The sequence below is a fragment of the Diabrotica virgifera genome, chromosome 7 (genome assembly GCF_917563875.1).
Source record: "Diabrotica virgifera virgifera chromosome 7, PGI_DIABVI_V3a".
NCBI lineage: Eukaryota > Metazoa > Arthropoda > Insecta > Coleoptera > Chrysomelidae > Diabrotica > Diabrotica virgifera.
This window is the reverse complement of record NC_065449.1, coordinates 71,429,531-71,455,806: the sequence shown is the minus strand read 5'-3', so window position 1 is coordinate 71,455,806 and position 26,276 is coordinate 71,429,531. Positions and strand designations below refer to the sequence as shown.

General features: G+C 33.3%; 1 protein-coding gene across 1 annotated transcript in view; it reads right to left on the bottom strand.

Annotated features, from left to right (window-relative positions):
- Positions 1–2,688: 2,688 nt before the first annotated feature.
- LOC114330417 (phenoloxidase-activating factor 1-like) overlaps positions 2,689–26,276 on the bottom strand; it is a 66,401-nt gene continuing 42,813 nt past the window's right edge. The window contains exons 6-7 of the mRNA XM_028279760.2: positions 14,496–14,708; positions 2,689–2,917 (exon numbers count right to left, since the gene is read on the bottom strand). Of these exons, the coding sequence (XP_028135561.2) occupies positions 2,760–2,917; positions 14,496–14,708 (371 nt within the window). The 3' untranslated portion in view covers positions 2,689–2,759. The remainder of the gene's footprint in view (positions 2,918–14,495; positions 14,709–26,276) is intronic.

Sequence of the window (26,276 nt, the reverse complement as noted above, 5' to 3'; positions counted from 1 at the left end):
TGTACAATACAACTAATAAAATGTTAAAATTTGCCCTAATTACTGTAAATTATGGTATTTTCCCAAATATAATATTGTGAAATACCCAATAATATAACAATACCTAATAATACTAGGGCAGGTGTCGGCGATCATAAAAATCTTGAAGCTCTATAATAATTCAGGCCTGTCGTAAAATAGCAAACCTTTGTCGCTAAGAAACAAAATAAAAATAGCTGAGAAAGTCAAAAGTATGGTTTACAATCACATTCACAGTTGAAGAATTCTTTAAAACGCTTCAGAAGATGTTTAAACATCTATAACAATCTGAACGAATTCTGTTTAGTATAAGTACAGTTCTGCCCAAATTATTAGACGCACTATAAAAGATTTTATAAAAAATGTTTATTATGAGGTAATACCATTGTATTGTAATACTAGGTTTTGTATATGTTCCAGACACAAATTATGTTGTTTGGTGGTCTATTAAATTGTCTATATTGAATCACAAATAGAACATTAATATTAATGAACCAATATGTATTTATTGACTCTTGAAAGAAACAGATATAACTACAACTAAATACTGTCAATTTGTTGTTGTCATATTGTAGCTCAACAAAATAATAACATTTAATAGTACTTTAATTCTTTCAATTTAATAAACTGTAATACACAGAAAAGCTTTTTATTTCATATCAATCACAACTGTAAACCACATACCGCTAATAGGCTTAGTTTTATAGTAAGTTTTGATAAGACGTTTTAGCGGTATCTACCTCTTTTTATATAAAACTTTGTTTTAAAATATAATTGTTGGTTCCCTTAATAAACTGGGGCATATATCCATGCATAAAAACTATTAGCTAGTCCATAAATCCCTTACGGGCCAAAATTTTAGCACTCAATTTTGAAATCGATTTTGCCACCATTTTGTGAAATGTTAGTTACCGCCTTTGGGCCTAGCACGGCAGTGTAGATAGTTGACATTCCCTAAATTCCAACATACCTTACATAGGCGCCGCGCAAGGGGCTGGTTTGTTACAGCGTTTAATTATTGAGTGTGTTACGTCTTCTTATAGTTTATTTAATTTTAGTTTTTTCGATTTTATTTTACGATGTAAATTCATATCAGACCATTCTTAAAGTTTGGGTAAATTATTTTCCAGAAATCTGTTAAAAGATTAAAATACATTCATTCTTACCCATATTTCTGGGTAACATTTATCATAATCCTCTTTAGAAGGTAGACATTTGGAAAGTTATGCGAGTGAAGCGATATTGTCAACTTCTGAGAAAGACAGTGATGACGATTAATTAATTACGTTTTTTCCAAAGTGAAATTTTGTAGGAAAGATATAGACATTTTTTGTTTTCCCCACCACCAGGGGATTTCTGGTCGAGAGCCGTTTTGTAATTTTAGTACTATTCAGTAGCGAGCGAAAATTAGATCTGTAAACACGTATAGAAATCAATAAAAACTTCTGTTGAAAAGTGTCGTCGCATATTATTTTAATTTGCTAAATTAATATTTTATAGCAACGTATACTCACGGTAAAGTAATCGTGGGTCAAACAGAGTGTTGACCCAAAAATACACTCAGTGATCTTGGAAATCTTGTCACCTTTAACTGTATCTTTTCCGTGATTAGTTGGTCTGTTTCACGTGCAGGGTGAAGTACGCCCCAATTGTTCGTGCTGGTACATCTATATTCCCTTAAAGTGAATCCGTTAACAACGACCTAGTATCGATTCAATTTTATAATTTAATATCACAAACTGGTAGCGTATTGCTTTTACTAGACATATAAAGTGGGCTAGTTTAAGCTTCAATTATTATAATGTAAGTATATGCCACATCCTTAGTTTAACAGTCAAAATGTTACCCTTTTTATTCATTTTAACGTGGAAATACTTACTTCTAGGTTTTACTGCTGGTGGTCTGACTAGACCGAAAACGTTCTGGAGAATTTTTAAACCATTTGGATGAATTTGAAAGGTTTTTAAATAAATTATACCATTTTAAACAAGAAGTTTTTACTTATTAATTTGTAAGTTTTTTTTAACTATGGTATACAGCCAACTACTGGGATTTTTCCTTTTATTTTTTTTTTTTTGAGATGAGGAGTGTAGAAAATGTGTTTGTGTAGGATGTAATGAAATGTTCTATAATAAATAGAGTCATACGCTCTATTAGACTAGCCTTAAAATCAAACAATTTCGTCGTTAAAGGGTTGACGAAAACTTGCAATTAGAAATAGAACAGAATAGTCTGCAGCTTATTTAGAAAATAAATTTCAATCAACTGAAGCAGATACACATAAAGGGTAGAAGAAAATGAATTAGACGATTCATAAAAGCCTGCGATCTGTTTGAAAGAGCGGATGTCTATTTTGGGTCCAATATTATGGTCATACGTAAACATAGACAATATCTTGCAAACAGATTGTGGCCATTTTACATTAAAAAAAAAGAAAAACCATCGTTGCCATAGAAACAAAATCTTTAAATATTCTCCACCAGTTTATACACATCTAAGAAAGTGTCAGTTAGAGATAGTCAGATGATGCAGAATAAAGTAATAAAATAAAGTTGATGCTCCTTGCCACATAAAATATCTGCCAATAACTCGTATATAATCTCCCCTCATTGACCTCATTGAACATCATCTCATTGACAAGATTTGTCGAAATAAATAAAATACGTCTCATTGTTTTGTTTATGTATTTTATTTTTATATTTTTTTTTTGTATAAAAATGGGTGAATGATAATATCTTCTTCTACTGTCCGGGTTTATTTCTGTTTGATATTTTGACTCCCTTGTTAGGGTTTTTTGTATTTACCAGGCTATTCTCAAAAATCTTTTCTTTAATCCAAGGAAGAAAATGCGAAACATTTGTATATATTCCGGGCCAATCTTCGGTTCCACAACCAAGACCTAAAATTAAAAACATATAATATCTCAAAAAATTAATTACATAAATATGTACCTATATTATACAGTGAGCACGTAAAGGTTGAAATAAATTCATTTTCTCGCGAATGGATGATTTTGGAAAAAAATCCCGAAACAGGTAAATTTTATTTTTAAATTACGACTTTTTGCCACATATATCATACTACTGCCGTCACCCATCTGGGCGTGATGACGTCATCGATGATTTTCTTTAAATGAGAATAAGGGTCGTGTGATAGCTCATTTGAAAGGTAATTTAATTCTCTATTCAGTAATATAAACATTAACATAATAATTTGTACAGAGTGTTCAAAAAAACATTTTTGAATTAAATTTATTGAAGTTGTTCTGAAGCTATTTCCTTGTGGCATTTTTATAATTAAACATTTTCAATGGAAAATAAGCCACAGTTTCGTTGTCAAAATACAAAATACTACTAAAATAAACAAAAATGTTGTTGCTAAGTAAAAAAATTCTTCTAATAATTTATTTAATCTGACTCATTTATATTGACAATTCAGACGTATATTATACATTTTAAAGCAGAAGACTTTAAAATGATATCACCAATATTTATGAGTTGCGTTCCTGGGACGACTTTACTAAAAGATAGTTCATTCGATTACATGAAATCAATCCCAACTCAAGAATATCCGTCACAAAAAAATCATAGCATGTAATCTGTCTTTAAAAAGACAACAAAATGCAACGATGACAGTAGAATTCTCAAGAGGGAAAATGAGGAAAAAAACCTTCGAAACGTTAATAAAATTATTTTTTTGGTAAAATTGTGGCTTATTTCCCATTGAAAATATTTAAATTTATTGACATAAAAAGAAGAATGTATGTAATTTATTTATTTCAAAATACATTTTACTGCTCTCAGAAAACTGAAAAAATGTTTATTTGAAAAATAATCATTGCTTTTCGCTTAACCCATTAACGCCCAGTGATACCAAATGGTATCACAATAGTGCCTTTCAAAAATGGCGTCTAGCGGTTACATCTAGGAAGGGATAAACGTTATTACCGGCGGGAGTGCGGCAGGTGGATCATCTAGTTGTAGTCAAGCCATTGCGACGAACAGTTTATACGTCTAACGCTTGTGGTCACGTGTTTTATTGGTTCGCATTCGTAAACTGTGGTAAAAATGGACATACGCTTCGAGTAAGTAAGAATATACATTTTTAGGGATCATATTTTCTATATTCACTTTAGTATTCGCTTAGTGTGGGTAGCGGGTAGGAACTCCTTTGAAGTCCTTTGGACTCTCTTGGATAGTCCTATCAGGGAAAGTGAATCAATCCCTGCCCCCCGCAGATTCCAGGAGCTTCTTGACCCGGGAAGCTAGTACCTGCTAAGGGTCCCTTGTCCAGGGTCACGGATGAAGTCCAGAACGGCATCCAAGGCGACGAAGAATACTTCCGGTACGGCGAAGATGGCGGAGCTGGCAAGCCTCGATTTTAGGGGTAGTATAAGATCACAAACCTAGAAGCGTCTGACCCGGAGCGGGCGGCTTCAAACAGCGTCGGTACTCACAATGAGCGGCTGAATTAAAAACTCACCAACCCGCCTTGCCAGCGTGGTGTTTTAAGGCAAATACCTCCCAACAAAATGTCAGATTTTAAAACAGAAGCGGATGTACCCCAGGTGAGTATAGCGAGAAATCGAAACTCTCACACTGATTTATCAGTCTGTCCCAAGGATTCTGGGGGGGACAAAAAACTGACGACGCGAAAGACGAAAAAACCTCTAACACTCTTTATCTGTACCTACAATGCCAGAACATTATTATCTGAAGAAAAAGTCACTGAAATGGAAATCGAGATGTCAAAAGTAAAATGGGATATCATTGGAGTCAGTGAAGTAAGACGACATGGAGAAAACCTGACAACACTAAAATCAGGGCATATATTTTATAGTATAGGTAGTGAAACCGAATCAGTCGGGGGAGTTGGATTCTTTATACACAAAAGACTTGCAAATGACATAGTGATTACAAGAAGTATATCCACAAGAGTAGCCTATTTAATCGTAAAGCTAAACCGAAGGTATAAAATAAAGATTATTCAGGTATACGCACCAACAACGAACCATCCGGATGAGGAGATTGAAGACTTCTACGATGACATCTCAACGGCACTGAAAGAAACACCAACACATTACACGATTATATGCGGCGACTTTAACGCAAAGATCGGTCTAAAGCAGGATGAACAGGAAACAGCACTAGGTAAATTTGGATCCAAAGGCAGAAACGAGCGTGGCCAAACACTACTAGAATTTCTATTACAACAAAATCTTTACCAGATGAATAGTTTCTTCTCTAAAAAAGATCACAGAAGATGGACGTGGAAAAGCCCAGATGGTAAGACCAGAAACGAGATAGACTACATAATCAGTGACAAAAAATATATATTCAACGATGTCACAGTCCTTAATAGCTTTACCACAGGCAGCGATCATAGAATGGTAAGAGCCAAACTAAAATTAGACTTAATAACAGAAAGATCCAAAATGATTAGGAAGAAAGCCAACCCAATATGGATTGACCCAACGAATTTAAATGAATACCAAGGCAATATCAATAAAATCCTACAACAAAATGAATGCATGAATAATGTAGATGCCCTAAACGAAAATATCGTAGAAGCTATTCGAGAGGCTCAAGTAAAATGCTGTCCTAAAAGAAGCCAAGACGAAAAAATAACCATTGAAACAAAGCAACTAATGGAAACTAGAAGAAAAATCAAAGAAAACGAAAGCACTGACGAAGAAGAACTGCGAAAAATAAACAAAGAAGTATCAAAAGCTATAAGGAAAGATTTAAGGAAATTTAAGAATGAAAAAGTCCAGCGGACTATAGAAGAGAATAAAAGTCTGAAAGTCCTGAGAAGGCGGCTAAACAATGGAAAATGCGAAATACACAAACTAAAGAACAAAGAAGGAGTCCCCACATCAAATAGAGAAGAACTACTACACATAGTTGAAGACTTCTATCAAGAACTATATACAAGCCAAAGAGAAGACCAAAAGAATTTAGAAGCCGCTGCATCACGCAAAGTTATCAACCAGGGTTCAGAGCTCATGCCAGAGATCACACTAAGCGAAATCCAGGACGCAATGAAAAGGATGAAAAACAACAAAGCGCCAGGAGAAGATGGAGTCGTAATAGAAGCTATAAAGATGGGTGGACGTGTCCTTCTCAACCAAATAAAAATTTTGTTTAACCTTTCTCTAACAGATTGTTGCATACCGGAAACATGGAACAATGCAGTAACAATTTTACTACACAAGAAAGGAGACAAGGCGCACCTAGAAAACTATAGACCAATCAGCTTATTGAACCACATCTATAAAATGTTTACCCGAATAATTACGACAAGACTAGAAAAAAAGTTAGATTTCTACCAACCCCGAGAACAAGCTGGATTCCGCTCAAAATTCGGAACGAACGATCACCTACAAACAGTAAAAACCTTAATAGAAAAGTCGATAGAATATAACAAACCACTGGTACTTATCTTCGTAGACTTTCACAAAGCCTTCGACACTGTGGAATTAGACAGCATTATAACTGCTCTGAACAATAGTAGAATAGATTACCGGTTTACAAAGTTAGTGCAAACATTATACCAAAACGCCACAATGCGTGTAAAACTACATGATACTACCAGAGAAATTCATATCAAGCGAGGTGTGAGACAGGGCGACACTCTCTCACCTAAATTATTTATAGCGGTCCTCGAATACGCCTTTAAAATGCTAAAGTGGGAAAATAGAGGAATAAAGATAGATGGAGAAATGCTCAATCATCTGCGTTTTGCCGACGATATAGTACTTATTACCGAAGATCTGGGTGAAGCACAACAAATGCTACTAGAATTAGAAAACGTGTCTTCAACAATAGGTCTAAAAATGAACATCAGTAAGACCAAATTTATGACAAATTTAGTTCCCAGCGAACACCTAACCATCCAAAATCAAGTGGTAGAATTGACAGAAAAGTACATATATCTCGGTCATGAAGTCAGAATAGGCAAGGACAATCAGACCTGCGAATTTCAACGACGAATAACACTTGCTTGGGCGGCGTATGGATCACTAAGAGACATCTTTAAGAGCAACATCCCGACAGCTATGAAACGGAAGACATTTGACCAATGCGTTCTTCCTATTATGACATACGGAGCAGAAACTCTCACGCTCACAAAAACAACAGCACTAAAAATGCGAGTGGCACAAAGGCGCATGGAAAGATCGATTCTCGGCGTGACAAAAAAAGACAAAATAAGGAACCAAGACTTAAGGAAAAGAACAGGTATCACTGATGTCGTTGAACGTATAGCCAAGCTGAAATGGAATTGGGCAGGTCACATAGCGCGACTGAAAGACTCACGATGGACCAGAAAACTAATTGACTGGCGCCCAAGAGAAGACAAACGCAGCAGAGGACGACCACCAACACGCTGGATGGACGACATTAAACGAATATCCAAGAAATGGCAACAAGAAGCACAGAACCGTGAAGAGTGGCGAAGAATGGGAGAGACCTATGTCCAGCAGTGGACAGAAGAGGTTGTATGATGATGATGATGATGATTCGCTTAGTAAAAGTGTAAATATTTATTAATTGTTTAAATCAGATATCTGAATAAATTTGGGGATATACAGGTCTATCAGATTGATGTTTGATACCATATGGTATCACTGGGCGTTTCCACTGCAATGTTTTTTCATTCCTTTCAGGAAAGGCTTTTCGCTATCTCAAGCTCTGGATATGGTTTGGGGAGACAGTAATTTATCAGAACAGGTAGATGAGATTTTTATTGAGCCTTCCGAGCCTAGTGTGGATACGGACGAAGATTCTGCAGACGAAGATGAGGGAGGCATGACACACAATCTTACAGGACGTCAACTACGCGCACCAGCAGAAGTAAAACTCCTAAATAATACTCGGATCGTAAGTGAGCCGGAACCTGTAGACGCCGATACTTTCCCAGATACATCAAGTCATGGTCAACCAAGCAAAGCTCAGCCTCCAACAGATTATCAGGATGAATGGATCAACAATCATCTTGGCTGCAAAAAAAATGACTATTCATGGATTGAAGGGGATCTGGAACCTGCATCTTGTAAATTCCCTGATCCAGAGTACAATCAGTTTCAAGGAATGTCGTGTGTAGACATGTTTGAATTGTTCGTTGATGCAGACATCATAGAATACATAACAAAGGAAACTCAGAAATATGCTCTCTTCTGTAATCAACCTGAGCCCAATATTACTGCATCCGAGATAAAATGTTTTCTAGGAATATTGATACTAAGTGGTTATAACATGTTGCCATCTAAACGAATGTACTGGGACGTGAAAGATGATGCAAAAAATGTACTCGTTTCCAATGCTATGCGACGAAACCGTTTTTTACAAATACAACGATTTATTCACTTTGCCGACAACACACAAATCGATGCATCAGATAAAGTATGGAAACTACGCCCGCTTATGGATAAAATGCAAAACAAGTTTTCAAAGCATTTTGTACCATCACAGCATCTCGATTTTGACGAATCAATGATCAGATATTATGGTCGTCATGGATGCAAGCAATTCATCCGTGGTAAGCCAATAAGATTCGGATACAAAATGTGGTGTCTGAATTCTTCTGATGGATACTTGATTGACTTTGATCTGTATCAAGGAAAAAATCCACGAGGAAATGAGAAATACGAAATCCTTTTTGGGAAATGTGCCTCGCCTCTGGTGTCTATGCTAGGAGAAATGAGTAATCAGCTTCCATATATAGTACATGTCGATAACTTATTTACAGGAATGAACCTATTCAGTTACCTTAGATATACTGGTGTTGGTGCAATAGGAACCATACGTGAAAATCGAGTTCCAAAATCTTGTCCGTTGAGTGACAAAAAAAATTTTCTAAGATGAAACGAGGTACCTTTGAACATGTCTTGGAAAGAAACACAGGCATACTTCTCGTGCGTTGGCTAGACAACTCAGTTGTTACGATAGCTTCTACAAGTGCGGGGGTATATCCAGTTGCACCAGTAAAAAGATACTCTCAGGTCGAAAAGAAACATATTATGGTAGATCGTCCAAATTGTGTGTCTGAATACAATCGTAATATGGGGGGAACTGATCTCATGGATGAGAATATTTCAAACTATAGAATAAATATACGAAGCAAGAAATGGTATTGGTCTATTTTTACTTGGATTATAGATTAGATACAGCAGTAAATAATGCCTGGTTTTTGTATAGAAAAATAAATCCTAAAACTTCGAACTTAGAGTTTAGGAGAGAAATAGTCCAAGTATATTTGTCAAAATATGGAGTAGCCCCAAAGAGTCCAGGTCCAGCCAGATCTTCCTATCCTAGATTGATGTTGCCTGAATTACGTTTTGATGGTTTGCATCACTATGTTGCTCCATGTAATAGACGTCGTTGTGCAGGGTCCAATTGCAAATCCTTTGGCAGAACAATGTGTTCAAAATGCAATGTAGGACTATGTGTCGCCTGTTTTGCTAATTATCATACCAAGTAATACTAATTGTATGTCAAATTTAACAATAAAATACATCATTTAATAATTGATTTTACTTATTTCTATGCGTATCCTCACCCTATCTATTTATTATGAATTTGCATCTTATTAATAAATTAATGTAGTCCAACCGCCCAGTGATACCATATGGTAGCACTCATTATCTCCCACCTTATCAGATATATCTGGTAAAACTAACCTGATGTGATCTGATTATACATAAAATAATACTAAAACAGCTAAACTTCTGGAAAAAAAACCGAAAAAAAATTCTGGGCGGTAATGGGTTAAATTAAATGTTCAAACTGTCATAAGGCTGTCAAAAACAATATTTATTTTCCAAATAAACATTTTTCCCTGTTTACTGATAGCAGTTTAATGTATTTTGAATTAAATAAATTACACGCATTCTTCTTTTTATGTCAATAAATTGAATTCAAAAAAAAATTTTGGACACCCTGTATAAATAATTATGTTAATGTTTATATTACTGAATAGATAATTGAATTACGTTTCAAATGAGCTATCACACGACCCCTATAATTATTTAAAAAAAAATCATCGATGACGTCATCACGCCCAGATGGGTGACATCACTAGTATGATATATTAAGCCAATAAGTCGTAATTTTAAAATAAAAATTGACCTGTTTTGGTATTTTTTCCAAAATCGTCCATTCTCGAGAAAATGAATTTATTCCAACCTTTACGTGCTCACTGTATAAAAATAACAGTATTAAATTTTTGTATAGATCTTAATATGATTTCCGTTCTTTGACTTGTTCTCGTTGGGAACTGAAATAAACCGATATCTAGGATTATCAATCTATCATTTGCAGATGATAGATAATCCTGGAATTGGAAGAAGAAACAAAAACAAATTTGGGGTGAAAATATATAATGTGAATAACACCAAACTTATTTGCAAAAAAGGGTTTCAAAAATATCAATAAGTTGACGATAAGAAAATGCATAAATATATTAGAAAATATTAAAGAAAATAAAGAAAATCTGAGACAAGTAATATATTATTTAATATAATCTGAGACCCTGATTAAAAAATTGTCCATCAGAAATGTCGCTGAAAACCAGCTGTGTGGTAAGGCTGATGACTTAATCTGTGCAACTGCGAAGGTACGGAACCCACGATGTTCAGTTGTTCTATTGGTACGCTCTCCAGAATTATTGTGGCATTCAACGTCTAACTTATGAACTTAAGAAATGCTTACATTTCTAATATCCCAGTATGTATTTCTTCCTATACCCACGTGGCACATGTTTTTTGGCAGATGTTATAATGATGTTGGTAAATCTATGATAATTAGAACTCTTGCGTGAAATCCATTTAACAGTGATGTAACATACTTCAAGAAATATGGGGCGGTGTTCGCTATGTTGGAAATGATTAATTTAGAACTTGCATTGATAGTTGAAAGACTGATAAGTTTGTACACACTTGAATGAATAAAGGAAATGAAAATTTAGTATGTCAAAGTGTGTAAATAATAATTTATTTCTTTAGCTGAGCACTTTCGACATAATCGTCATCATCGGAGCTAATGCTAAAATAAAAAAAGAGATCTTGTAAGAAAAGAAGTACAAAACTCTTTTTTTAATTACGTCAAATAGTAAAAAAGTACCGCCACATTGAGGTGTAATCATGTACATCTTATGAATATAAATGTGATTTTTGATTGCAAATGCTAATTGCTTTGTCTTCCATACAACACCAGACGTTTTTTTCTGCTTTTTTAATGTTTGGTGTTGTACGGAGGACAAAGCAATTAGCACTTGCAATCAAAAATCACATTTACATTCATAAGATGCACATGATTACACATCAATGTGGCGTACTTTTTTACTATTTGACGTAAGTAAAAAAAGTTTTGTACTTCTTTTTCTTACAAGATCTCTTTTTTTATTTTAGCATTAGCTCCGATGATGGCGTTTATGTCGAAAGCGCTCAGCTAAAGAAATAAATTATTTACACACTTTGACATACTACATTTTCATTTCCTTTAACTTGTATTGAAACTATAATGGGACTATTATAGGTAAAGTAAAACCGAGTTATCTACAACCGCGAGGAGAAGAGACGACAGACGTTCGGTTATGCGGTGCAAGTGATCTTGAGGGTTGCAGTCAAATCTGTTATACTGTATCTTTAGTAACAAATCATAAATCTGGATTGATTTCTGAATCCCAAGCTGTTGATTTAAAGAAACTTTTATTTTTGTCATCTAATATTAGACATATATTATTTACCTCCATCCAGTTGTGTAATTGTTCTCCATAACCATGGACTTTTACAATGTAGTTGGTGGGTATGATCTTGCTTGGGACTTAGATATATTAACGACAGTTATGCTATATATTTTAGTGACAACGTGGTATATGCTTCCAAATATATTTACTTATAGTAACTGGCAGTTTTCTATACTCTTCCGAATAAATTACAACCTGGAAAGACCCTAACAGATCATCCTGATATTTTTCATCTAAATCATTGCTGATCTTCGTTCTCTTTACCTCTCTTTGACTTCACTTAATAACTATTATCGCTAATTAAAAAATCTTCTAACTTAAGAGGAGACAGTAGCGATCAACAGGTAGCGAAAACGCGTTCCAAGATTGCGGCTGTAATTTTGAATATTTTTTCGAGATATTTTGCACACGTATTCGTAATATAATAGAGAATGGCGTTACAGAGCCCAATTTGAAAAACATATTAATATGTGGAAATTACTCTGTAATTAAATACAATATTAAAAAAACGAGCCTGTACCGCCATTAAGAAGAACAAAACATACACTTTCTTCAAATAAACTTTTTTATCCGATGCCTAGATTGTGTGTCATTTTGGAACTACTAATGAAATAAAAAATTTTAGTAGTTCCAAAATGACACAAAATCTAGGCATCGGATAAAAAAGTTTATTTGAAGAAAGTGTTTTTTTTTTTGTTATTCTTAATGGCGGTACAGGCTCGTTCTTTTAATATTGTGTTTAATTACAGAGTAATTTCCATATATTAATATATTCTTCAAATTGGGCTCTGTACCGTCATTCTTTATTATATTACAAATACGTGTGCCAAATATCTTGAAAAAATATTCAAAATTACAGCCGCAATCTTGGAACGCGTTTTTGCTACATGTTGATCGCTACTGTTTTCTCTTAATTACCTATATAGATTTGTAGCTACACACGCACTACCTACAGGATTCTAGAAATACACACGCACTACCTACAGGATTATGTAAATATGACTATTTCACTAGATTATTTTTAACTGATAAAACGTCATAGCAACGCCACGTTTGCTACTGACAAAACTCCTTCCTGTCCGTGATTTTTTAGCGACAAAATTATGACAGATATGTCATGATGGTATGTGGTTATTCTATTGTCATTTTGACAAACGTCATTGAGGCGAATTCAATTTTGGACAGGTATAATGAATTGAGAAGAAAAATCAAGATTTGGTTGCGAGTCATGTGAAGAAATCAAAAAATTATTTCGGAAAATGTACCGTTGAACACGCAGAGGTCCAGAAGCATTATTTGGACCCAATTTTCGGAGTTCCTACGGGTGAGAAATTTTACGCTTGAAAGATGTACTTACTGCCATAATATAACGGAACTAGCAAAAATTCTCGACGATTATGCCTTTAAAATGAAAAAAGGCAATGGCGAAAACTATAAAGAGTCATCTGTAAAGTCAGTGTGGAATACTACAGAAAAAATGTTACAAGAAAAATATTTTACGGAGTACGGCATAAAAATCGTCCCTTTCACAGATATATCTTTCAAATGAGCAAGATTGGCCAGAGATACCAAGTGGAGGCAGCTTCAAAGTGTTCACGAAAAAAGAAAACTCAGTTCAAAAGCATTATCCACCGAAGAACTATTAAAAGTCATCCAATGCTACGACGAGGAAACCCGCGGTGGAGCACAAAAAAATTTTTTTCACCTCTGCTCATTTGAGGCCTCAATGAGGCCGTAAACTGCAAGATTCACTTTTTCCAGAAATAATTTGATTATGGGAGAATATACGGGCCGAAATGAATACAACAGCATTTTTTCCAAAACAAATCAAGGTGGTTCGAAAAGTTTGGCAAGCAGCAAATGGCTGGTAAGAAATTCATCAAACGAAAATTGATGGCCAGTTAGATTATTTTTTAAATTAATGGGAAAAAGGGGACCAAAGATTTTATCAGACAGAATCTTTCTTACCGTTCACCCCAACTAGAACAATGAATCTTGGTTCAAAAACTGTCCACTTGAAATCAATTTCGTATCTAAGTGGACAAAAATATTAGCTAAGAAAATTGGAATTGACACAAAAAAACATAAAATAACAAACCATTCTCATCGATCTTCAGCTGTGTCAGCCTTGTTCAAGCAAGGTGTTTCTGAACAGGAGTTAATTAAATTAACGGGTCACCCAAATGCAAGCTCTCTAAAACCATATCTGCAGCTGGATTCCAGTCACCACCAGAAGTTGGTCGAAAATCTCAGAACAACAAATAGAGCTAGACCTTCGAATTCCCAAAGTCTACAGGTCAGTAATACACAAAATCAAGCTTTGGTAGAAAATAATGGGCAAACTACTGAGCTTATAATAATTTTACATTTAATAGTGTTAACAAATAAATAAAGATTATTTGGTTTCGTTGAGATGGTGCATTAATTATCTCGTCGTGAAATAGTCTTGTCGAATATCATTCGAGAGGAAATTATTTATCGGCAAAAATTTTTTCTGGTTTTATTCAAGTTTGCTGCCTTTTGGTAATTCTCGCTTATGAAATTTTGACAAAATCCCTCGACTGACGTCTCGTGATTTAACTGTCAAAATTTAATTTGCGCAAAATTGCCAGACAACAAACTTTCATAGCAGTCGAAAATATTGCCGGCAAAATGTTCTCTCTTATGATAATATTATTTACGAAAAAAATTACAATTTAACAATAGTAGCATAATATTCAATATCTAATTACCATAGCTGACTATTCCTGCAGCCATCCAGTGAGTACCATTTTCGAACATAAGAGGACCGCCAGAATCTCCAGTACAACTGTCTTTTCGGTCCTCACCACCAGCACAGATTTGAGATTCTGCAACTTCAATACTGACTATACTGTACTTTTCTACACATTGCACTCGACCATATGGCGGTATTTCAAGTTTCATCTTAATTTTACTAAATGCCTCTGTAAAAGTTAAATATAGTAACATACATTAACAATCATATCATGTGTCTTAAGGATCATCAGAATGTTAAAATTGGACGATAAAATAATTAATGATAGGTGCTTTAATAAAATCATATTTAATTACCCTCGCATTTATGACACATACAGTCCGTGCAATATACATACCGTTGCACGTGCCGCAAGTACTCTCTGATTGAACTAGAATATGATGCGGCTGTAGTTTCGTGTGACAAAGAAATTGAAATTGGTTATTCATTTTTGATTTACATGTTTACTCTGATTGGAGTACCTACTAAGGGAACTATTCTCGTTGGAACTTTACCGCGCTTAGCAGATGGAACGTGAATTGTAAATTGTAAAATTCCCTCATCTTCCTTGGTCTCAGCATCCGTTATGGCCTGCAAATTTTAGAACTCTCGGAGGTGTAACCAGAGAATGTTTTCATTGTTTTCAATCTGGTAGGATGTGGAGTTGTAACGGTTCACGTTACGAAATTCGCTCTTTAATTATTTTTATAATTATTTTCCCTTACTTACTTACTTACTTTACTCCTCTTGATTCCATTTGGAACATAGGGCCTCTACAGTCCCCCTCCATTCCTCTCTGTTTCTGGCCAGGGCTTTCACTTCTTTCCATGTTAACCCATTGTCTTCTAGCTCTCTGGTAATATTTCTTTTCCAGGATGTCATTGGTCTGCCTTGTTTTCTTTTTCCAGTTGGTTGGTAATCTAGGGCTTGTTTGGTTATATCATCTTCATTTTTCCTTAATGTGTGTCCAATAAACTTCCATTTTCGTCTGTTTATCGTTTTGGCTATCGGCTCTTGATTAGTTTTTCTCCAAAGTTCCTTGTTACTTATCCGATTTGGCCAATATATTTGCAATATTCGTCTAAGGCATCTATTTACAAATGTTTGAACCTTTTGTATAATCTTTTTCTCTATTTTTCAAGTTTCTGCTGCATATAGCAAAATACTCTTTACATTTGTATTAAATATCCTGATTTTGGTTTTGGTTGTTAATCTATTGGACTCCCATGTTTTCTTCAGCATATAGAACGCATTTTGGGCTTTAGTTATCCTTCCATTAATTTCCTCTTCTATTCCACCGCTAGCGTCAATTATGCTTCCCAGATAGCAAAACTTCTGTACATTTTTACTTCTTCTCCTTCAATGAATATACCTATTTCTCTTTCCGTATTTATCTTCATAAGTTTGGTTTTTCTTGTGTTAATCTCTAGTCCTATTTTTCTTGCTTCTTTTGTCACCTTTTCTGTTTTTTTCTGCATATGTTGTCTTTTTTCGGACACCAGACATATATCATCTGCAAAGTCTAAATCTTCAAGCTGACCGAAAGCATTCCATCTAATTCCTGTTTTATTTTTCGTTGCCTTCTTCATGACCCAGTCAATTAAGATCAGAAATATGGTTGGAGATAGAATACACCCCTGTCTGACTCCACTGTCTATGTTGATTGGTTCTGTGATGTTCCCATTGTGCATGATTTGTGCGGTATAGTTTTCATAGAACATTTTGATAATTCTTATATATTTTAATGGAATTCCATATCTCTTTAATATTTCCCACATTTTTTCTCTGTTAATCCGGTCAAAGGCTTGTCTAAAGTCAATGAAATTTATATAGATTTTGCTCTGCAATTCTATTGTTTGTTCTACAATGTTTCTTAATGTGTTAATATGATCTGTGCATGCTTTATTACTTCTGAAGCCCGCTTGGTTTGGTCTTAACAACTGGTCTATAGTTTCTTTCATTCTTTCTAGTATCATCCTTGTCATGATTTTACTCACTGTAGAAAGTAGTGTTATTGCTCTCCAATTGTTGCAATTCGTTTGATCTCCCTTCTTGGGTATCTTTACAATTATACCTTTTTTCCAATCATCAGGTATTCTCTCCTCCTGCCATATTCTGTTTATTAGTACATACAGGATTTCTTCCGATGTTTCTCTATCTGTTTTCAGTAGTTCTGTGGTAATGTTATCTATTCCAGCTGCTTTCCCTCTTTTCAGCTGTTATATTGCTTTACTTACTTCTTTTTTTGTGAATTCCGATTCGGTGAATTTTAGTTCTTCCTTTATTTCTTCATTTTCAATTTCGTTTTAACTATTTAGAATGGGAAATAAGCCACAATATTATTAAAAAATGATTTTTATTAACGTTTCGACGCCCAAATCGGGTGCCGTTGTCAAAATACAAAATACTATTAATATAAACAAAAATGTTGTTGCTTAGTAAAAAAATTCTTCTAATATTTATTTAATTTGACTCATTTATATCGGCAATTCAGATACATATGATACATTTTAAAGTAGAAGACTTTAAAATGATATTGCCAATATTTATGAGTTGCGTTCCTGGGACGACTTTACTGAAAGATAGTTCATTCGATTACATGAAATCAACCCCAACTCAAGAATATCCGTCACAAAAAAATCATAGCATGTGATCTGTCTTTAAAAAGACAACTACATGCAACGGTGACATTAAAATTCTCGCGTTAGAGATCTCATAGTAAATCACGAGGGAAAACCAGGAAAAACCTCGTGATACTATCCCGACATCGTAAGTATTTGGTCCTACATTTAATTTACTCTCAAAATTAATATCAAATTCTGACTTTACTATAATTTTGTTTAAATTATAAATAATATCAATAATACATGGGTATATAAGTAATACTAAAATATAAAATATGTACTAACTCGACTATTGACTTAATAATTGTGGTATTTTCTTTCTATTGACTTCCTCTTTCAGTATGGGTATCCACATCCTACTGCATTCCACCGAGGAATTTGCGACACAATTGGTTTCGTTTAGCATAATTAGAGCCGCTTCTTTGATTTTTCTCTTTTTACTATCTGTTTCTTTCAGGACTATACTTGAATCTCTCCACTGAACTCTATGGGTTATATATAACGTCATATAAGTCATATACAACGGCACCCGATTTGGGCGTCGAAACGTTAATAAAAATCATTTTTTAATAATATTGTGGCTTATTTCCCATTCTAAATAGTTAAAATTGTAAAAATGCCACAAGAAAATAGCTTCAGAACAACATTTCAATTTCGTGTTCTATTGTTCTGTTGGCATATACTTCTCTAAAATGTTCGATCCATCTCTCAACTATTTCCTTTTCATTCTTCAATATTTTCCCGTTCTTGTCTTTTACATGCTCAACGTTCAGTTTTCCGCGCGAGCTTAGTTTTTTCGTCGTTTTATATAGAGTTCTTCGTTATATTGTCTTTTGTCGTTTCTCGCACTTTTTTTAACTTCTTTATCTTTCTCTCTATATTCTCTCTTCATTTGTTCCCTATCTCTTAGATCATTTTTTAGCATTTTACATTTAAGTAGTTTCCTTTCGTTTATTTTTTCCCACGTGCTTCTCGATAGCCATGGTTTATTACTTCTTTTTTGTATTCCTATCGTTTCTTTTGCTGATTGTGTATATACATACTTGCATTTATCCCACAGCTCTTCTATCGTGGCATTTTCTGTGTTGTAAGTTTTATTATATAATTCTCTTAACTTGGTCTTATATTCTTCAGTACTTTCATTTCCGTCTTTGAGCCAGTGAACGTTATATCTTTCTCGTTGTTCCATTGGCGTTTTCTTACTTCTGGCTAGTTTGAGTTTGATTTTGGCTCTAATCAACATGTGGTCGGACCCTATGTCTGCCCCTCTCATTGCGCTAACATCTAAGAGTGAGTGCCTCCATGTCTTATCTATGGTTATGTGGTCAATCTGATTGTGTGTTTGTCCATCAGGGGATGTCCATGTTACTTTATGTATGCGTTTGTGTTGAAATATACTTCCACCTATGACTAAACTATTTTGGGTGCAGAAATCTATAAACATTTTACCATTCTCATTAATTTGTCCCAATCCTTCTTTCCCCATTACAGTTTCTCTTCCACTATTATTCGTTCCTATTTTGGCATTCATATCTCCGATTATCATCACAATATCTTTTTTATATTTTGTATTTTATCATATGCCATCTGTAGCTGTTGGTAAAACTCATCTTTTATGTCCTGTTCCTTTTCATTTGTTGGGACATATATATTAACAATTATTAGATTTTTATATCTCGCTTTGAATCTAGCCATTATTATTCTATCCGAGATGGCTTCCCATTCTATTAGGGCATTTGTTGCTTCTTTTGAAATCATGAATGCAACACCACTCTCGTGTCGGTCTTTTTCGCCACATTTTCCCGAGTATATAACCGTTTTGGCGTGTTCAATTCTTGTTTTTCCACATCCCTTCCATCTAATTTCAGATAATCCTAATATACTAATGTTATTTTTATCCATTTCTTTTGCCACTTGATGTGTTTTACTTGTTTCAAACAGTGTTCGGACATTCCAACATCCTATGTACGTTGTTTTTCTCAAATCCATTTCCGTGGCCATTTTCGTCATCGCGTTATCCGTCCTATTTCCGAGGCTTGTAGAGGTTTTTTTAGCAATATTATTTTTTATGTGGTGAGGTTGCTAACCTCACGCACAACCCTCCTCCTTTCTCATCCTGGGCTTGGGACCAGGCAATGGTGGAGTAACTATATTATTTTCCCTTAATCTCATTTAAATTCTCTAATTTTCTCGTAAAGGACTACTTACGTGACGTCATACTTCGGTGATGGAACGTACTATATACGCCACCTATCGAGAAATATTACTTCGCATTCTGAGATAAATTTGACATTTCCTAGTGGGAGACGTCAAGTTCACTGACCACTTGATTTGTGAGCCCGGAATAGGTAGGTCACAGTACCCAAATAACGGAATCTTTCTCTTAAGTACTAAGCCTTTATTGATAAATAAAGTTCCCTAGGATGTACATGGTGTTCACAGTGTTTTCCCAGAATCCACTCAGTGTTTTATAGAGGAAAACAATAATGAAGAACTGAGAGATCCGGTAAATAGATACATATTTTTTTGACATCACGAGGTTAATGACATTGCATGTTACATTATTTTTACATCTAATAAAATATTTCTTCAAATTCAATTTTCCTAGTAAATTTATTCAGTGAATTTAGTAGGTATCTTTTAATTATTTTAATATCTTTAAGTAATACTCATTCAGAGAAAATCCTAACCTTAACTTTTAGCTATTTATCTGTAGGTATCTTTGCAATATATTTCATTGCAACATCTAATAAGTATCCTATAATTATTTTAAAGAAATCATATTTATTCTTTACTGTAATTTGAAATTGTCACGTATTTCGCTCTGACGGTCAAATTTTGTCAAGCACTATCCAATAATGAAAGTTTTTCTTGTAGGTTAATGGCCCTTTTTTACATTACAATCTATACTAAAAACCACTTCTTAGTTTCTCTTTTTTCTCCTTTGACTTTTTCCTAGACTTTTACATTGAAACTAAGACTGGGAAAAATTTGTTTTAGCCTTCTGGGGAAATAATACACTACAACATGGGAACACATCCACCTGAGAGGAACCTATTCCGGCTCCAGTCAGTCAACCTGGGAGCAAGCAGAAGCGTTTCGGCTTCATTTTCATTTTTTTTACACCTGGACCTACAGAAGGTTCAGTTTTGCACTACCAAGGTGCTCATTTTCCGGTATGCGGTAGCAACCTTTTGAGAAGTCAGTTGGGATTGTTTGGGAACAATCAGTGTTTGTGATAATAACTTTTTGTATATGGTGTTTCACATCACAGACATTTGGTTAATGTATTACGTTTATTAATTATTTTTCTCAAGAATTAGCTTGAATTTATTTGCTGTTTAATATAGGTACATATAAGGTTAGTAGGTTCCCAAACTGTTGTTATCTACCGTAAGTTCTTGTGCACAGGAGTAAGCCTAGGAAATTAGGTTTTTATACGTTATTGGTTTGATATTTATTTTGTAATATTAGTAGCTTGTTTCCCAGATATTTCGTTGTATTATTCGCTTTATTCCATTTGTTCGGTTAATTTAGGTCATCGTTTCAGTATTTATCTTAGCTTCATTTCTATAACTTTTATTAATTAATTTTGCCTAATTCATCATTGTATTTTCTCTTCGTCAGGCTTGTGCCTATTTATTTATATATTTTTCATATTTGTCGGTTTTAATTTAGTTGTACGTAGCTGGCGTACTATAACCATTTGGTAGAAATCTCATGTGAGTTGTACCCTATATGTAAGTAAGAGGTATGTAATTTTGTAACAGGTAACATTATCGTTGTTATCTTAGATATAACCTTTGTATAACTTTTGTCATGTTAGAGTCACAGTTTATGCTTTGTCTAACTCAGAGATTGTTAAAAATCTGGTAGTTAATTTTAATAAATGTTTATTTATTTTGTACATCATTTGTTCTTATTCCCTTTGTATTTACATTTACTTATATATTTAATATGTTTAGTATTTGACAGCAGTATAAGAAACCTGGGAGAGTGATCGAAGATCATTTCCTTGGCGCCCCTGATTTGTTAGTTTATTTAATTGGTTCTTCTTTAGCACTTATTCATCTTTATACATTTTCAGTACATTATTTTTATCTTACAATTTACCTTTTCTAGTCATCATCATTATCTACTTGGAGCTACTGTTCTTCGACAGGCATGCAAACGAGCCGTATCCATCCTTGAGTGTCAAGTTGATCTCTTGCATATCTTGCTAGCCAACTCTATTCAGTTGCCTCTGTCTCTTCATACTTCTACCTATATCTCTTTTAATTCCCCTGTCCTCAACTTCATATCTTATCATTATTCCCCATTCAAGTACTTCAGTTTTCCTTATTTTTATTACCTCACCCTCTTTTCATTTCTTGTTCATATTTTGTTCAACTAGTTATCTGCTTTTTTCTTACTTCTGTTGGAGTTTATCCCTCTCTTTACATTCATTCCAACAGAAGTACTTCTTTGTGTTTCAGAGTAACATTTTTAGTGTTATTTTATGTGCTCTTAGATTGAAAACTTAATATTTTGCTAGCAGTTGCCACTAGGGCATCTCTGCCATTTCGTTCGTTGCGATTCGTGACTGCACGCCGGGGTTTGTCCTAGTTGGGTCAGAAAGAGCAGCATATGTGCCTCCTGATGAGAGACTAATAAGTTTCGAAGCCGGTAGAGGTGCTTGCGGCACTCTCTGATTGAACTGGAATATGATGCGGCTGTACTTTCGAAAACGAAATTGAAAATGGTTATTCATTTTTGATTTACATGTTTACCTACTCTGATTGGAGTACGTAGGGAACCATTCTCGTTGGAACTTTACCGCGCTGAGCAAATGGGACGTGAAGCCTTGGAGGTGTAACCAGAGAATATTCCCATTGTTCTAAATCTGGTAGGATGTGGAGTAACATTTTTAGTGTTATTTTATGTGCTATTAGATTGAAAACTTAGTCTTTTTTTTTATTCTTTTACATGTCTTTAACTTTTTGAAAGTACCGATAATGCAGATAGTGTTAGTTTTTTATTTTTAGTACCCGACTGGTATATTATTTGACAAATAATGACACGATTTCGAAGTCAGTCAAGTATGATATAATGCCCTAGGGCGTTATTTTAAAAAATAACGCTCTAGGGTATTAAATTTAAATAACTAGTTAAATGCTGTCAAGTTGACAAATAACAACCTAAGTAAAACTATGGTTACCACATTTACGTTACTACTATTGCTGGTGATAGGCTATTGATTATATTCAAAATAAGATAGCTAAAAGGAACTGCAACGTTAACGGTTTTTTATTATTTCATATGGTCAATGGACATCTATATATGAAAAAACCGCGGAGTGCTACTATTTAAAGGGGTGCGTTTTTGAGAAATGGGTGAATTAGTCCCTGGGCACAGGTTACATTAGGTTTAGTTCTATGCACTTTTGGTACAAATATATCTACATAAAAATTATTCCTGGTTAAATTTCCTATCTAAATATCACTTTTTAAAGTCAATGATACTTTTTTTTTACAAAAATATATTCAAAAGAAAAAGCACAAAGAAACCCAAAAGAAAGAAATTTTGTTTTTTGTCCCATAACTTTTGTCCACGAGGATATAGGTATAGACATTGCTTTACAGAAAAAAAAAAACCTACATATTTCTTCTTTAAAATGTTGTTTCGTATAGGTAATTAGGATTTATAGTTTTCGAAATATGATTTTTCAAAGTTCGCCACTCACAGCAATTTTGGGCAATTTTCCTTATTATTTCGCAAATATTGTTCTGCAACTTTTTTCTACGTAAATTTAGGTATATGCAATGGCAAACGTAATAGGAATAAAAATCAAGTACCTTTAAAATGGTCTACTGTATAACGTTGTACGACTTTTTTTAAAGAGATTATGGTTTTTCAAAATTTTATACTTTTAACGATTTTTTATAATATGATATAAAAATAATATATTATATATTATATAATATAATATTATATATAATATAATACGTAATATAAAAAATATTATTTTTTACATTTTTTACGATTATTTTTGAAATTTCTCATTATAACTTTTTTTCTTCTACATTTATGTATGTATGTATTATATTATATTATATAATAAAAAAAGCTTTTTTACTTTAAAATAGTGTATTACAAAAAATTCTAGGACTTTTTTTTAATAAGATATTATTTTTCAAAATGTAATAAGTACTTGTAACGATTTTTGATTTTAGGATTATTTTTTAAATTTCTCATTATAACTTTTTTTTCTTGTACATGAATATACTATATATTGCTCAATAAAGAGGGCTTACTTTCTGTTCTTTAAAATGGTGTATCATCTATATTTAAATAATGGAAACCAAGTGATTTTTTGATATTTTTTTACCTGTGTTATTTAAAATTATTTCTTTTACAAAAATTATATAAACATTAGTCTTAGAAAACATCATTTTAGTTAAAATTATTTACACGTTGACATTTAAAAAAATTTCAAAATCAAAGTCCGTTTCTTCGTTAGCATTCGCTTCAATATCTTCCTCTAACACCTCAGTTATCTTAGAGTTCCCACAGTTAGTGCCCATGCACATGCACCTTTTGCAGAATATTCAACAACTAATTCCTATCTTCCTACAACCACAGTTTTTTGTACATCCTTTGGTACATTTACATGCCATTTTTCAAGCAAATCTTGTGGTGCAGGAGCTTTGACAGTAAATATTGGAATTAATGCATATTTTGAAGTTTGCTCGGCCGAGTGAAGTGGATTCAAAATATTACCTATGAAAAATAAGATTCAATCATAACACACAATCGCATAAAAAAGTTATAATGAGAAATCTAAAAAATAATCCTAAAATCAAAAATCGTTGCAAGTAGGTACTTATTACATTTTGAAAAAGCATATCTTACTCAAAAATAATCATAGAATGTTTTATAATACACCATTTTAAAGTAAATAGAATAAGCTTTCTTTTTTATTATACAATATATATCTAAATATAGAAAAAAAGTTATAATAGGAAATTTAAAAAATAATCGTAAAAAATATAAAAACTCGTTAAAAGTATAAAATCTTGAAAAAGATAACCTCTTTAAAAGAAGTCGTACAACATTATACAGTAGAACATTTTAAAGGTAATTGATTTCTATTCCTCTTACATGTACCATTGCAAATGCCTAGAGTTACGTAGAAAAAGTTACAGAACAATATTTGCGAAATAACAAGGAAAATTGCCCAAAATTGCTGTGAGTGGCGAACTTTGAAAAATCATAATTCGAAAAAAATAAATCCTAATGACCTCTACTAAACATCATTTTAAAGAGAAAATATGTAAGGTTTTTTTCTGTGAAGCAATGTCTATACCTATATCCCCGTGGACAATAGTTATGGGACAAAAAACAAAATTTCTTTCTTTTGAGTTTCTTTGTGCTTTTTCTTTTGAATATATTTTTATAAAAAAAAGTATCTTTGACTTAAAAAAGTTATATTTAGATAGGAAATTTAACCGGGAACAATTTTTTTGTAGACGTTTTTGTACCAAAAGTGCATAGAACTCACCCTAATGTAACCTGTGCCCAGGGACTAATTCACCAATTTCTTAAAAACGCACCTCTTTAAATGGTAGAACTCCGCGGTTTTTTTATATATAGAGATTCATTGACCATATGAAATAATAAAACTCCGTTAACGTTGTAGTTCCTTTCTATAGTACATAATCAATAGCCTATGAATGTACTTATTTGAAAACTAATTAATACAAAATTCATTGATATTTTTTGCAAATAAAGAATAATTTAGTCGGACATTACACGTTGAAGGCACCACGGGTATTAGAGATAATAACGCTTTTTGTCACCGTATATCCCTCGGGCCGAAGAGCCTCGGTATATACACCATTAACATCAAGCGTTATTATCCTTACAATACCCTTGGTACCTTAATAACTATAAAATCCGTTATACATGCAAAGTCTGACCTAAACTAATGTTAACAACATACTGATCAGCTATATATTATTCTAATCTCAAGTTTTTGTAGTATAGTGAAATTTTCAAATAATTTAATATATTTGACTTCTAGACGTACAATACTAAATAGTGTGATCAGTATTTTCTAAAACAAAATGTTATCATTTTTTTAATAAAATACCCTGTATATTGATATCTTATTTTGCTGAAAATATTACAGCCTTTCTTTTATACATATTTAGCAGCCTTCGGTTTTAGACCTAGGTAGGTTTAGGTACCTACTTAAAATAGATCTAAAGGTTAAATGTATTTATTGCTAATTTTTATCAATTTTTTTAAAAACAGAGATTATTTTTTCTACGAGCGTGCAAAAATGTCTACTTTCGCGCACGAGCTTTAGTTTGGAAAGTTTTACTTCTCCGCACGCGTGTTAATTTAGATATGTTAATATGGCCTTAATGTAATTATAATACATGCAATAAACTAATATTTAGATATTATTTACTAATTTATTTCAAATATATTTTATTGTGTTCATGTTTTAATGAAACTAACGCGAGAATTCGATGAAATAAAAATAATTTTGACATAATATTCAAAAGTCAAATTAGTAGACAATAACAGTGGTTTAGAATCGTCGTCATGCTTAATAATTATGCTGAAAGTTTGGTTTTGACAACCTTGTCAAAGAATTAATTTGTGTATGTATTTTCATATTAATTAAATTAATTGATTAAGATTTGGTCATTTTTTAAAGACTCGTAGAAAAAATATTGTTCCTAACGCTTGCAGAAAGTCTCGTTTCCGCACTCGACTGCTTGTCTTGTCGAACTCCCGCTTCGCGTCGTTCGGCAAACTGCAGTCGCGTGCGGAAAAGTATGACTTTCTGCGCTTGTTAGGAAAATAACTATTTTATAACAAAAAAATAGTAATATGTATTAGAATAATAATTATAATCTGACTTTAAAAAACAAAAATTGTTTGAATTTAATAACTCATCGTGTTACAATATATATATATCGCACCTACGCTCAAAGAGTGTCATAACTCAAAAAAATTTTAAAATCTTAATTAATTTGATTTTGAGTGATTTAATTTAAATTATTTTTGAGTACTAAAAGTAATATGTGCAAAAATATAATCTTATAGACGTAAAATTCAATCAAACGCAAATATATTTATTA